At 43.7% G+C, this 16,113-nt stretch overlaps 1 protein-coding gene across 1 annotated transcript in view; it reads right to left on the reverse strand.

The window, feature by feature from the left end:
• NOX4 (NADPH oxidase 4) overlaps nt 1-15,081 on the reverse strand; it is a 124,073-nt gene extending 108,992 nt beyond the window's left edge. Inside the window, exons 1-2 of the mRNA XM_063304741.1 lie at nt 15,025-15,081; nt 4,676-4,771 (exon numbers count right to left, since the gene is read on the reverse strand). Coding sequence (XP_063160811.1) covers nt 4,676-4,771; nt 15,025-15,081 — 153 coding nt within the window. The remainder of the gene's footprint in view (nt 1-4,675; nt 4,772-15,024) is intronic.
• Nucleotides 15,082-16,113: the final 1,032 nt, after the last annotated feature.

The following is a 16,113-nucleotide window of genomic DNA, read 5'->3' on the forward strand; positions in this document are numbered from 1 at the left end:
GGGTGGATAAAAGAGCAAGTTGGGAAGAAAGGGTGGATAAAAGAGCAGGACTGACTACCAAGGCTTGGCAGCACAGAACACAGTGAAGTGCTGCAATGGCTGAGCGGTTCCTATTGCTGTCTGCCTGACCAGTGGAAAACAAGCTACAGGTAGTCCTCACTTAGCCATCACAATTGGGACCAGAATTTTGGTTGCTAAGTGAAATGGTCATTAAGCGAATCCAACCCAATTTTATGACCTTTCTTGCAGTGGTTGCTAAGCAAATTGCCATGGGCATTAAGCGAGCCACATGGTCATTAAGCGAATCACACAGTTCCCCATTGATTTTGCTTGCCAGAAGCCAGCCAGGAAGGTTGAAAATAGTGATCATGTGACCACAGGATGCTGCGATGGTCATAAATGTGAACCGGTTGCCAAGTGCCCAAATTGTGATCATGTGACTGGAGGGGGGGAAACGTTGCAATGGTCGTAAGTGTGAGGACCGGTCATAAGTTGTTTTTTTCAGCACTATCATAAGTCCGAACCGTCACTAAATTATTGGTTGTTCAGTGAGGACTACTTGTAATTCCATGAGACTTGAAGCAAAGTCTCATGGAATACTAAGCATTTCTAGAATAAAGTATATTCCCTAAAGGATAGGGGTGGAGGTGGGAAGTTGACTCTGTTATTGTAATTGTATGCTACCAGAAGCACTAGTGAAAAGGGTTGACAGTCTTAGTGGCTGAATTAAGCATACTGTGTGGGGAAAGGGGTCTTGGTAGAAGCATCCAGGAAACCTTTTCAATACATTATGTATTTAATTTGAGAGGCAGTTTACAGATAAAAACAATGTACATAGATGTTTAGTTTAAAAATAAAAATGCAAATGGAGATGCCAAGAATGCAAGATTTTTACCCAGGATCAAATTCTGTTCTTGTTTAAAATCACCAAACACAGGTGAGTATATTAAAGATTTGACCCAGCACTGCCCATTTGCAAATAATGAGCTCTACACATACGTGCAGAATATGGCCTGCATGTTTCTCCTTAGCTTCCACAGAAGAGTGAAGGTGATATGAGCTTATATCTTCTGTTTTGTTGTTGTTTATTTGTTTAGTCGCTTCCGACTCTTCGTGACTTCATGGACCAGCCCACGCCAGAGCTTCCTGTCGGTCGTCAACACCCCCGGCTCCCCCAGGGATGAGTCCGTCACCTCTAGAATATCATCCATCCACCTTGCCCTTGGTCGGCCCCTCTTCCTTTTGCCTTCCACTCTCCCTAGCATCAGCATCTTCTCCAGGGTATCTTCTGTTTTAGTGAAAGCCAAAAACTAAAGGATTTATTGTACAGCGAGAGACTATAACACATATAAGCACCGGTGGCCCAGCTTCCTGTTCTTTCCATAATGTTTATTAGAGCAAAGGATTTGCAGGGATTCAGATGTGAAATGGAAAAGGTACTTCAGATTGGGTGTTGAGAGCACACATCAGCTGCACCTACATTGGATCCCAAACACCTTTCTTGCTTTGGATCTGAATACTGCACATCACTGATTGGGGCTAAGATCCCAAAGCATCAAGTGGAGCAGTTGTTGCCTGGACAATCGTTAAAAGCCCATTAGCAGTTTTCACTCTACCTCTTTTTCTTGGAGGATTAGGTAGGAAAACATGTTAATTGACAAGATTGAGGGTACCCATGACATGGCTGACTGGGTTAAATTAGCTTCACCCTATGAATGACTGCAAATCTTGGGGGGTAAATTTAATCTCCTGGTGTTAGTCCTTCAAGACAGACCAGGTCAAGGAACAGGCACTACAAGCATTCCAGGAATGCTACTTTATTTTTGTAGGGCATATTAACAGAATTGTGAAAGCTTGTCCAAGCTTCTCTCTGTCGCATTGTATACAAAAGAGAATAAAGATGGGGTTATCTTGAGGGGTTTTTTTTCACACTTCCTCCTATCTCTGAACTGTATAATTTCTTCTCCAAATCCCTCATTAATTGTTCACTCCTTCTTCCCCCTCCCCAAACAGCTGTCTCATACCTTATTCTAAGTCAGCTCCAAATTTCTTTACACCTAAGTCAACTGACTCTATTTGGGTGTTCATACAATGCACTAACTGTTGCCATCTACTGATCCTGTTAAGCCTGTTGTGGAAACAAACCATAATATAGTTTGGCTTTGCATTTGGCTGATCAAAATTATATTTTCAACAGAATTTGGCTAAGCAAACCATGGCATAGTGGAATGTGTGAATCAGGTCAGAGTAAGGCATTTCCCCCCTATATTCCTACAATAAAGGGTCAAACTACATGTTACACTTGCTGATGTCTCATGCTCTGATCTTCTTTAACTTCTAGAGATGTAGCAGTGGAAGTGATTTGGGGGAAGCATCTAATATCCATCCGTGGGAAATTTCTCCCTTCCCAAGCTTCTCTAAAAAAGCACATTCCTACACCTTGTGTAACTACAATCTCATAGTTTCATGGGGAGTGGGAGGGATTTTTTGTGGTATTTATGACTGAAGAAGAAAGGGAAAAAACACTGTTGACTGGCATGTTGCCATCTCTTCCCCCTAAAAGGGCACTGCACTTGTTGAATTCAAATATCTGAAGGCAAAGTATTATTACTACACCCTAATAATATGGAGTTTGCCCCTCCTTTCCCAGCATTTACAACTAAGCTTTTGAAGATCTATATCAATGTAACTTATAAATAACTCCATAGGAGTTTCTCTTCAGTAGTCTTATATAGATTATAGTCAGATAAAAGGACTAGGAAATACTGAAAACTTGGAGGGCAGACAACACAACGCTAGATGAAACAGTGGGATGAGCAGTCAACACAATTCCCCTCTTTTTATGAACATGAACATTTCAAAATATTTTAGTTTAGGTTACACTTATTAATCCTAGCATGTATTTTTTTTAAAAAAAGATTTTTCATCTCACCACTGCTGTAAAATACAGGTAGTCCTTGCTTAATGACCACAATTGGGACTAGAATTTCAGTTGCTAAGCAAAGCACTCATTAAGCAAATCCAACCCGACTTTATGACTTTTTTTGCAGCTGTCATTAAGCAAATCACCACAGGCATTAAGTGAACCACATGACTGTTAAGCGAATCATGTTGCTCTCCATTGATTTTGCTTGGCAGAAGCCTGCCGGGAAGGTCAGAAATGGCAATCACATGACCACAGGACATTGTGACAGTCATATATGCGAACAAGTTGCCAAGTGTCCAAATCATGATCATGTGACCGGGGGGAACGCTGCAACAGTCGTAAGTGTGAGGACAGGTTGCAAATTGGTCTTTCCAGCACCGTTGTAAGTCTGAACCATCGCTAAACGAATGGCAAGGACTACCTGTATGGGGGTTTTTTTGAACAACACAAATCTCTGAAATATATGAAATCAAAATGTTGGGAGGAAACTCACTTGTACATATATACCTCACACTGAAGGGGATTTTTGTAACCTGATCCCACCAGCATTTGTTCAGACATACTGGCTGAATTTACACACTACCCCAAGGCATAATGCAATTTGTTTGGCTTCAGTTTCAGATGTCATATCAACTTAACCTTTTGTGCTTTATAATCCAGGGGTTCTTGTTTGGCTCCCTGTGTGATTCCGGCCAATTGTTTCCAATTCAACCAACCATATTTAAGAGAACCTGTAGCTTAGCACAATGTGTGAACCCAGCCACTGAGCTCAGCAGGGCTTACTGCAAAGTTTATCCAGACAGAAAGACACCCTTCGAAATACAAAACTTCAAAGGAGGCTGGTAGCACCGTTTCAAGCTAAGGAATTTTATGAAAAGGCATGAACTTGCATGAGTCACAGTTCATTCTTCAAACGCAGCCAAAATCTGTTAGTCCGAAAAGGTGCTACCAGAGTCCTTCTGATCACACTGTAGGTTGTCCTCCAGCATCATCTACATTTTGAAATAGCAACTAAATTTGGAATAAGCCCCACTGATCTCAGACAATGCAACCAGAGTTCCTTGATTATGAAGGCAGACATGAAAAGCCACAACCATGGCTGGAAACTAGTTTGAAAGAGCTTCATTTGTTTAACTGCAGAATAATGCTGCAGCAGCCTGATCTATGACACTGCTTGAAAATCTGTACTTCCTTCCCACTGAGAGAAAAAGAAAGCCACGGTCAGCCTTCCAAAGGATTTTTTTCCCCCAATTCTGTTTTTCCCCCACCCGCATCTTCTTTTTTTAATTTCGGGATGAGTTGCGCAAGGGGCTCGGGAGAACAAAATCGAAGAGATGCAAACATGCGTTAAAAAAAAATAACAAAAACAATCTTGTCCCTTGAGACATCCACATTAGGAAGAGCTGGCGTGGAAGTGCTCGCCGGAACAAGCCCACGAGGTTGGTTAACGTAACCATGGCTAACAGAACAAGTCCAGACTATCTTCTGAGCTGACTTCATATGGCAGATACCAAAAAGTCAGTCTGCAGCTGGGAGCAGAGGGTGGGAGCTTTGCGTTCCCAGGCCCTTACAAAGTCTTTTTCCCAACTCAGAGACAGACCCTTTGTCTTCCCCTACCTAACCCAAATGTCCATCCCCACCCCTTTCCTTGAACTCCCCCAGAAATCTCACATCTCCCTTATTAGCCCAGCTCACCCACTGAACTTTCCCGTAGTCCCAAGAAGGAAGTTTCGCTTCTCCGCCACTTACCCCCAGCATCTGATGTAAATAGTAATACTGCGGTTCACGATAATACAGCCGGAAAGTTTTCCAAAACAGCCCCCCGTTGAGACATAGCCAGAGCAGCTGAAGGGGGTAAAGGGGAGGAGGAAAAAATCCACAGTAATTAGAAACCACATGTTCAAAAGCAGACACTTTCCCCATCAGGGACAATACCCACAATACACAGGGAACAAATGATCAGAGGCTTGGGAGCCGGGCACAAAGGAAAATGAATCATATAAAACTAAAAAAAAAAAAAGTGGGGGGGAATGTGCACAGCCTTAACCAGTTGCTTTTGGTATATTTCTGATGTTGCCCTAAATATACAAATGATTAATAATATTAAATATGATAAATAGGCAGAAAAAGAGGTGGGGAGCACACAGAGTTTTAAAATATAAAGCTGGTGGCTAATTAAGAACAAAAGAGGAGAGCCGGAAAGTTTTCCCAAATGAGCCTCCATTTCCCTGAATTTGGAATTTTCTCTGCTACGAATTTTATTTCCTTCAAAGCCCTCCTACCAGGGCTGCAATTCAAAGACATTTCACATCAGTTACTTCTGTATTAATTGCACCGGTATCACTTATTTCTTCTAGGCAGCTTAGATGGGGGTCTCCCTCACTTTATCCTCACAACAGCCCTGTGAGGTAGGTTAAGCTAAGAGAGAGGGACTGGTTGAGTACAGTCTTGATATGAGTGCAAGTCCAATAACTAGTATTGGAACTGTGGCGTACTGGTATCAGAACAAATAAATAATCCCAGTCTACTGGAGTCTGTGGTGAGGCACCCTTGGACATCAGTTCACCACCCCCTTTGGGACCAAAGACATGACTAAACCTCCCAGGAAGTGAGTTACGGTAGTCAGCATTCCATCCCATGTGCATCCATGGCCAACTGAGGACTTGAACTCAGCCTCCCTGTCCCAATCTAATATCACAGCCAATATAATGCATTGGCTTTTGCCTTATAGTTAATCCTTTCCTTCCTCTGTTGTATTAAACAAGAAAATTTGGTGGCAAATTCTGGAGATATTCCAAGAATGAGCCTTCAGGGAATGAGTCACAAAGCTCACACGAAGCATTTAGTTGAGTCACTCTCAGCTTGGTCTACCTCAGTCAGTTGTTGTGAGGTTAAAAAGAGACTAGACCAGCCTGAACCCTTGGAAGAAATGCTGGTGAAAATACTGTTCATGACAACTGTAATGTGTGAGCATTCCAGGTAATAAAACTAAATTCTCATAACATGTTGTATGGGGCTAAAATATGGTTGGGTGGTTTGTAAGCCATTATCTTAGTGCACTATGCCACAGTATGGTTTATAATATGGGCAAGGCACATTATGTGAACCCAAAAAATGAGTTTGGTTATCCCAGGTTTCGAATTTAGAATTTAATGTATTGATTGCCTTACCAGATGGGTTCAAGAGAAATTGTGAGCATGTAGCCTCAGATGGGTCTTCAGTTTAGCTAAAACAGTCATGTTAGAAGTTGAGAAAAGGGTGCTCAGCCTGAAGAAATGGGGATCAGAGAGAAAAGGGGGTGTATTGCTTCCCATCCCTTGGGAAAAAATCCATGACTAACTTGGAGTTCTCAAAGGAAATGATTAAATGGTCAGTTCAGGATGGAAAAAAAAAACAATTACTTCTTCACACAACACAATTCATTCCTGCCATTGTTCCTAGATCTGGCACCTCCAAGCGTGCTGAAGTTAGAACTTCCGAAGTTGCCATCTGTACAAAAGTCCCAACATATCTGCAAGGGACCAATTGGGAAGATGTATTTACAGAATTTGCTGCCACAGAACATGGGAATGATCAACCCTTGGAATCATGGCACTGGAAGGGGTCACTGAAGCCATCAGGTCCATCCCCCTGCCATGCTCAGGAATCCACATTTAAACATCTGTGAGAATCAGCCCGATAATTTCCACCCAATCACATGGAACAGGTCAAAAATCACCATTTCAGGTATACAGAGTTTCCAGGAAATGCCTGATATCCCATGTCTTGTTGCTGCAGAAGGGTAGTGAAGCCCCTTCTCCACTGGCCAGGCTAACTGACTGAATTAAATGTCTCCACAACACAGGTGGCTGGGTGGACTTAATTTAACCCTTCGCATAAGGGATCTGTTAAGAATCCTAACCACTATGGTTACATGAGTAGATCAACCGACGCTTTTGAACGTTCGCACAATAAACCCGCCTTGACCAAGTTTATTTATTTATTTGTTAAATTCATATCTTGCCTTTTTATTCAGGAACTCTATGCAGTGTATGTAACATCTCCTGCTTCTATTTTTCCCCATAACAAAACTCAGTGAGGTGGGTTGGGCTGAGAGAAATCACTGGCTCTGAGGGGGTTATAATGGTTAAGCATACAGCAGAAACAGGACCAGCAAGGGAGCATTACGTCCCTTGACAATATAGATAAAAAAGCAACATTTCATTTTAGAATTGCTGTTCAAAGCCAATTTGTTTAAAGCTGATGCTTCTTTAAGGCCTGGGAAAACAGGCAGAGTCCAAGAATATTTGCCTGCTTTTGAAAAGTCAGCAAGGTTGCATTGTCAGCCACAGCTCAGTTGCAGGAGTGAGTGAGCAAAGATCCTCTGGTGATAAGCACATACCATGAGCAAGCTGATGTGGGGAACAGATGTCTTTTACAATGGCAGGTTTCATACATCACCCAACCTATGCTTTGTTTATTCATGGTCTATCAGATGAACCACCGATGGCTGTGCATGGCTGGGTCTGCTCTGCATTAAATGTAATTCCCTTGGATTGACTGCGACAAATGGCACTCTGGGCATTCGCACAACTCACTAATTCCACCACTGATCTAATTAAATTTGTTGTGGGAACAGGGCCATTTCTTTATGTTCCCAGACCCTGGCTTGAGTGGGTTAAAGAGGGGTGCTTCTCCTTCCTATCATAGATAGATAGATAGATAGATAGATAGATAGATAGATAGATAGATAGATAGATAGATAAATAACTTTATTGCGGTCATTAACCAGCACAAGGAAATTGGTATTCAATTATCCAAAATATCCAAAACTAAATTGACAATATCAGGATAATTAGGAAAAGCACATAATTTTGGCTAAAAGAGAATATTAAATCAAAATACGCTAAGGGGCTCGCTCAGGCTACACATATACAACAATGAAAAAAGAGATTAAAATTAGCAGTCTGGGTATTATAATCTTTAAAATAGCAATATAAAATGCAAATACAATACATATCCATATATACGCACATACACATCTATCTATCTATCTATCTATCTATCTATCTATCTATCTATCTATCTATCTATCTATCTATCTATGCATCTACTATATCTATGCATATTTGTAAATAAAACAATAACATTAACCAAAAGGGATTTAAAAATTATAAACTTCTCTTACAGACCCCTGTCAGACCTGGGAAGGATATAGTATAATACCTGGCATGGCATGTACACAGATATCATAGATAGTTCTTGCCTACCACCATGACTAACCTCAATTTTTGAACCTGAGTAGTGTGCTTTGAGGTAAGAGTTCAGATATTTTCTTCTCCCATTTCTAATTCTCATGTTCAGTCCTGTAACCCACAAGTCACTGACACATAAAGAATCTGCAAGTTTATCAAGAATCTAGGTATGTCAGTTCTTCCTTCATGGCGGATTAGTAGGGGAGCCCATCCTGGAATGGTGTTAGAGAAGAAGAAGAGCTAAGATCTTTGAAGAAGGTTCCCTTCCCCCATAAAAAGTCTCTTTCATGTAGTGGCTCCATAGGCATCCACTAGAAGCCACAAAGACATCACGTCCACCATGACATCCCAGAATTGATACAAATGATGTCACTGCATCACACAATTCATACTATTTGCATGATGATGTCATACTGCAGATGACCTCCCTCCCTCTCTCTTGCAGATCACCATCCTGCCAAATCATTGCATGAAGCAATCCCCTTCCTATTTGTAACACTGGAGCTTCCTGGAACTGCCCAACCATTTAGGTAATTGACAGTTTAAAACCTTTTGTACAAAAATCTGTTGTACTGGAAATACAGTTTAAAAGGCCCCTAAGCACACAAGCCATTGGTGTACAGATGAGGCTTCTAATGTCCCTTAAATACATTGCAATATGAAGAATTTTATTGGATGATTAAATGATTTTTACAGCATTCCTATTTTAATTTAATGGCCTCTATATTACACATCCTGTTATTAATCCAGAGTAGCCCTTGCTGATGACTCAGTCAGCAACTCTGTACAAACTTACTTGGGAAGAAGTTCTGTTGAAGCCACTGCCAGCCTTAGAAGGTAGACCAGACAGGAAACATGACCAGATGAGCTAATTCTACTTCATTGTAAGGTCACATTAACAGAATCTCACAAGTCTGAAAGTATTTCTCTCCCCTCCCCCATCCCTTTACAACCCAAAAAACTAGGGAGGGTCTCTTCTGAGCCTCTTGCCCAGCCCACATTCCTGCAGCGGGCTAAGTCGCCTTTTATCTGATTCTTCCCTTGGCTGCGTCACTTCGCCCTGTCTCCCAAGGTCATCCCCACATACCATTAAAGCCACTGAGTTTTATTTCTGAGCTGAGCTGCATAGAATTGCACTGTGAAGGTGGGTCGACTTGTCACTCTTTTGTACAAATGGAAAGGTGCAGTGAAGCAAACTTGTTTTTAGTGTTTTATTAAAACAATGTCTGGAGACATGTCTTGTGATGAAAAAAGTAGCCCCCATCTCACTGCCATCACATGGAGAGCTGGAACTCCCTGGGATGGAGAAGAACATTGAATGTCTTACATCAGGCAGAAATGGGGATATGTTCTCTTTCTGATAAGGGTTCCACAAAACAGAAAGAGAACATATGGGGAGGTTTCTGCATCGGCCTCGCATGTACAAAGCCATGACACTGATGTGCACATAATTCCTTCCCTGGCTAGCTGATTTGAAGGGGAAACTGAATACCAAGTGATGTATTTTCTTCTTTATCTAATTACAGGAGGAAGGAATTATTTCCAACAGAATGGGCTGTGAGCAAAAATAAGAGGAAAAGCTTCTAGTCAGGGGTGTTACAGCAAGCTGAGATTCTATCCAAACAGCCAAAATTGCATTGCAATGTGAGGATGCTCCACTGCTTACCTATTTGTGTGTGATGTTGCAATGCCAGGACAAAAGGAGCAGAATTTGCCTCATGATGTCTTGATGAACATTTAATCATTTGAAACCTGTCCCCCTCAGATGTACATGCTTCCGTTGGTATCATATAATGGTCATTAATGAACATACATATTGATTATGTGCGCTCCAATTGGTGTCATACACAAATACACACCCCTGTGGCTTTCTAAACCTTCCGCTAGGCCTCCCAGTTTGCACCAGCATCAGAACGGGAGGAAGAAAATTAAACATTCCTATCCCATATTGTGAAATCCTGATAGAGACTGTTTGCCACCACCACCACCCCCTTCTGACCTGTAATGGTTGGCATGTGGCTGTATGAAGTTCCAGCGTTACCTGATGACTTATCTGCTCATCCACATGCATGCTATTTAAGAGTGTTTTCAGAAGTTTTGTTTGGTTTGTCATCGTTGGTAACCATGTCTATACTAAATGTTTTTAATTTAAAACACTGTAACTCAAGCATTTTGTAATCTCAACTGAACTGTATCCGTGCTCTGGAATTGTTAAAATAAAACAATGGAAATCTGGGATATACATTTTGTAAATAAACTGCCCTGTTTTGTAGAACAAACCGTAACGCCTCAGCTCTTTATAGTACATCACAATAGGCTGGATTCTCAACATGCTAGATCATAAATCACCGTCTGCAAATCAATGCTTGGGTCGGGGTGCTAACCCAAAACACATTAAACCACCAGATGACTTTAGGATGAGGTATGCACCTGGATTCTATCTACCCCAACTTTCCAAAAAGCCCACATCATACATCCAATACATCTGGGGGCATCCCAGGTTAGTCATGTCTGATCTACAGCCTATTGTCTGAGTTGATGACCACCACTTTCCAAGATTTTAGGGAGAGGATTTTTCCGGAGTTGCTAAAGCCATACAAAGAAGGTGCTTTGCCACTGAATTATGCTCTTCCCCTCCCTAAAGCCCATAAATCCTTCTAAAAAGAAAAGAGCTCCTATTTAAAAGGTATTCTCCCCTCTCTTGACCTGTCACCACTTCTCGGAGATTGCATCATCTATTGGCATCTCTCCTTGACCAGAAGAGCAAATGAAAAGAGAGGTGAGGGGAAGATTCTTCACATCTTGCCCTTGTATCTAATTCTCACCAGCCTATTGTTAATTAAATGACTCTCTGGGTTTAAAAGACAAAAGGGGATTTCCCCTCTCTTTCCCTCTCTTCAAGATGTAGCTTAGGTAGAACTGAAGCTTCCCTTTCCTCTGTATTTCCTAATAAATCTACCATTTCATGTCAAATACAAAGAATGCCTGTTAGTATTGATGGGGAGTGGGCTGGGTCCATACTCTGCATCTTCTGAGAATTTTTCTTTTTGGATAGGTCTTGCTGCTACTTAAGTACTTGGCACTTTTTAGCAATCTGCATACACTTAACCGGAATGCTGCAGCTGAATTCAGATCTCTCACATCCTTCCACAGTAGCCTTTGGATGAATTCTTACACCTTGCTAAACTAAGCTAGAGTGTAGTTTGTAGCCTGTGGCTTGGAGCATTGGGAAGACCAGCCATTAGCTTAACACATCCCGTAAATCGGGTCATCTGATTAAGCTATAATAGTTTCCTTTGGCTAAGCGCAGCATATTACGGCCACACACCCACCGGGTTTGATTAACCTGGATTTAGGGCTTAGCATCTTGAGTGAAGACAGCTGTTGCCAGTGTCTCCTAAATGAGAACCAAATCACTTCAAAACTCTGTGTATCATTCAAGAACAAGCGGGGCGTGGGGTGGTCAGAAAAGTCAAGAAGGTGGCCACAACTGTAAGATCAAAGCCTGTCCCTTTTTACATGGGCTGTGATGCACCATAAAAGGGTGGGGCTTCAATCACACACTCATGGCTGCTATCTTGACGTTTTTTACCCCCCTGCGGACATCTTGGAGCACAAGGAGATACAGGTAGTTCTCGTTTAACAACCACAATTGGAACCAGAATTTCAGTTGCTAAGCAAAGTGGTCATTAAGTGAATCCAACCCGATTTTATGACCTTTTTTGTGGTATTAAGCAAATCACCACAGGCATTAAGTGAATCACATGGTTGTTAAGCAAAGTTCTCCTATTGATTTTGCTTGCTAGAGCCAGCTGAGAAGGTCAAAAATGGTGATCATGTGACCATGGGACACTGCGATGGTCATAAATGTGAACCGGTTGCCAAGGGCCCAAATTGTGATCACATGACCAGGGGGATGCTGCGACAGTTGTGTGAGGACTGATTGTAAGTCAGTTTTTTCAGCACCGTTGTAAGCCAAAGCCATCACTAAATGAATGGTTGTTAAGCGAGGACTACCTGTATTCCAAAAATCATGATTGACATTCAATGGATATGATTGCATGGCAGGCTTATTGACGACACAGCGATTGTGCTGGACTTTAGTTTTAATGTGGGCTAATTTTTTGTAGTACAGTGTCTTGGGCAAACACAGTCCCTCCATATAAAGTGTGAACTCAGAAAAAGATTTAATTCAGTAACCAAGTTAAGTGTTTGTCCAAACTGGCCAGCTAGGAGAAGACATCTGGGGGAAAGGCGTATTTATGCAGCAGAATGAGGTGATAAAATGAAAGATACTATTACGTTAACAATTTTCTGATTACCTGAAATGAAAATACTCTGCAAATGGAAAAGCGGTACCTCACTTTGGAAGATGTTTAACTGATCCTTTCCCTGCTTGCTAACTTTCGATCGGCAAGGAGCTCTTACAGCAAGCCAGGGTCCTGGAACTCTGGACTTTCTTTCTTTCTTTCTTTGCTAGATTTATATTCTGCTTTTTCTCCAAGAGCTCAGGGCAACTTACAAGGGGTATATCCCTTCATGATATACCCACAACATCCTGTGTAGTAAGCCAGTCTGAAGGAGGCTGACTGACCCACAGATCCCCCATGGACGCTAGTAGCGAGGTGGATTTGAACTCGGGTCTCCGCTGTCTAGCTCAGCACCTTAACTCCCACACACCCTGGTTCTCAGGCTTTACAGTACTTACACTTCGAAGTCTACAAGGCACTCCGCCATCCTTGACTCCTATAGAAAGCTAGAGAAATCAGCTGCAAACAAGGAATATTTTACGCGATCAAAATCTAAAACGGTTAGAAAGAAAGGACCATTTTAGATTTTGATCACATAAAATTGTACATGGCTGCATCTTTGTTTCTTTCTTTGTCTTCTTCTTTCTGCACTCACTAGGCATCTTTAAAGGAATATAAAGTATATTCATCTTATCCCCAGCCCACCACAGGGCAGCTTCATTTTGTCTTTAACTTAAGGTGGCTTTCCCGTCTTCCAACAGAAATCGTGCCATATGAACGATCTGCAGTGCCATGTTGACATTGTTGGGGGTGGCACTGCCAGAGACTGGAATCTGCCCAGCAACTATTGGCTGATTTTGGCTGCTGCATATCCCCCTCTCCATCAGTCACATGGATTGCTCTCACTCTGTTGCCCATGTGGCTTGAGCTGCTGGAGAGACCAGCCAGCTGGTTCCCATAGATGCATCTGCCCACCTCATGCCTAACTAACAGGCTCCTGAAAGAGTTCTAGACCAGCTTTTAATCACATGCTCAGTGATCTTTTGAAAGAGCGCTATACAGGTAGTCCTCGCTTAACAACCATTTGCTTAGTGATGGTTCAGACTTACAACGGTGCTGGAAAAACCCACTTGTGACCCGTCCTCACACTTACGACCATCACAGCGTCACATGATCACTATTTTTGACCTTCCTGGCCGGCTTCTGGCAGACAAAATAAATGTGGAACTGCGTGATTCACTTAATGGCCACATGGTTTGCTTAATGCCCATGGTGACTTGCTTACTGACCACCACAAAAAAGGTAATAAAATCAGGTCAGATTTGCTTAATGACCACTTCACTTAGCAACCAAAATTCCAGTCCCAATTGTGGTCATTAAGCGTGGACTACCTGTACCTCCTCCTCCTCCTCCTTTAAAGGACTGGGTTTGAGGTCAATTTAAACCAGCAAAGAAAGCCTAGATCTCCCACCTGTTTGTTGTTGTTTCTGTCCCAAATTAATGCATTGCAGATTTTATGTTGCTTCTGACAACAAAAGATTTTGCATGGCTATGTCCCTGGTTGCCTTCACTTATCCCATTTTGCACAAGATGTCTCTGGGTGTCACCTGCCATGGCTGCTGGCTGCAAGCACTGCCATTCTCTTGCAGCACTTACTGATTGGGGATATGAAGGAGCTGGAGTGAAGCTGCTACTCTGGAGGAGCGGCAGACCCACCTTCAGAAAAAGCTTGACTTAAGTCTGACCTAGGACAGCATGAAGGTTGCCAACACTCTGACACTCAGGAAACTTATAAAGGCTGCTAAAGCCCCTGGATCCAAGGCACACCTCTACGGTCATCCAAGCCCACCCAATCCTTACCTTTTTTTACCTGCTGGAAGGTGATACTGGGTGGGAAGAGGAATGCAGCCAGGAGAATCCACCAACCATCGAACTGTTGCAGTGTAAAGATAGCTCCAATCCCCAGCCTTATTACTGAAGAAGAGCAGGGCTGTTTTCAGGGGAGCATAACTGATGTCCCCCTACTTTTCTGCCAGTTCATGGATAGGAGGACCGCACTGTGCTGTTCAGCAGGCCACTCTGTAGCTGCATTCACACAACACACTGAATCCATTTTCTGAGTTTGCACAAAACCCTGAGCCATGATTTAACGAAGCCAGCTGGGCATGCCCAACACTCTAAGTCAGGGTTCCTCAATCTTGGCAACTCTAAGCTGTGCGGACTTCAACTCCCAGAATTCCCCAGCCAGCAAAGTCCGCACAGCTTAGAGTTGCCAAGGTTGAGGAACCCTGCTCTAAGTCACAAAACCCCTAACCCAAATTCACCTTAACCACAATTCTCATTGGCAGATGTATCTTTATCTGACATGATTGGGTCGTGCCTGACTATACACGAGTTGTTGTTGTTGTGCAGTATGGTAATTCCTGGGAAGTCAACTGCCGCGCCCGCGGTTGTCAGGACCCCTTGGAAATCAGATCCAACGCCCTTGCGCGTCCGTTGCCAAGCGAGCGCCTGCACAAGCTCAGGAACCCTCTTTTCCCAGCGCGCGCGCACACACACTCACAAACACACACACACACCCCAGTTTAGCCACGCGGGAGACGCTGGCTCTTACCACGAGGAGATGCTTGCTTCCCTCATTGGCGAGCCAGTTCTTGCAGGACAGAGCCATGGTGCCCGCACCGGCTCCGCTTCGCGATCGGGGGGCAGCCCGAGATCCGCTCTTCCTTTTCAGCCCCGGGCGGCCAAGCCTCCCCCTCCCTCGCCTCCTTCCGGCCTCCCCCCCCCCCACGTCTCTCCTCTTTCCTCACTCCCTTCCTTCCCTGCCCCACCCGGGCGGGGGGTCTGGCCGCCGTTCGCCACCCCGCACCCTCCCTGCGCCTTCAGACAACTTGCAGGGTGGCGCCGACGGGCTCCTTTGTCTGGGACCGGGCGGGGAGCGGCGGCTGGGCTCGGGCCACGCACATCCCTCGCGCGCCGGCCGCCTCCTCGCTCTTCCCCCCACCCGCTTCGTTCTCCCCGCGGGTTGGTGACGGGGGTGGGAGTGGGGACCCCTGGGAGCTTCGGAGGGGTGTCCGGCCTGGACGCGGAGCGCTGGGTCTTTGTTTCTCGCTCACCCGCCTGTCCCTGGCGAATCCGAGCCAGGGGTCAGTCCGGAACCTCTTTGTTTGCCCGAGCTGAGGAATGCGAGTGAAGTCCGTGTTGGATGAGCGGGCGTTGGATGTGAATGTACATCACGCGAATAAACACGAATGTTTATGCGCGTGATGTACAAGTACGTTGGGATGGGGGTATGCGTGTGTAACAATGAACTTACCTCATCCACAGAGACATTACCTTAGGCTGTATTACCTTGTATTACATCACCACCAGAATATTTTTTTTAGAGTGGTTTCCGAGAATCAAAGTTCAGATCAGGCAACCACATCTCAATGCCAAGGTTCTGTCTCGCAGAAGACTTCACCAGTTGGGTGGCTGTCTGCCACTGTTAAACGTTTAGCCAACTCAAGGGAGCAGTTTGGAGATTTTAGGCTGACCCTGGGAGATCCTCCAAGATGCTTTGAAGAAAGGACAAGAAAGCAGGGCTATTTCACATGCACAAGACAAATTAACCAGCCATCTTACTTCATCTACAACAGCAGTCTCTGAGTTTGGAAACTAGACATGCAACAGACACGATCTGCAGGGTCATGCCAGTGTCTCT

This window comes from Candoia aspera, chromosome 5, assembly GCF_035149785.1.
Source record: "Candoia aspera isolate rCanAsp1 chromosome 5, rCanAsp1.hap2, whole genome shotgun sequence".
In the NCBI taxonomy this organism is placed as follows: domain Eukaryota; kingdom Metazoa; phylum Chordata; class Lepidosauria; order Squamata; family Boidae; genus Candoia; species Candoia aspera.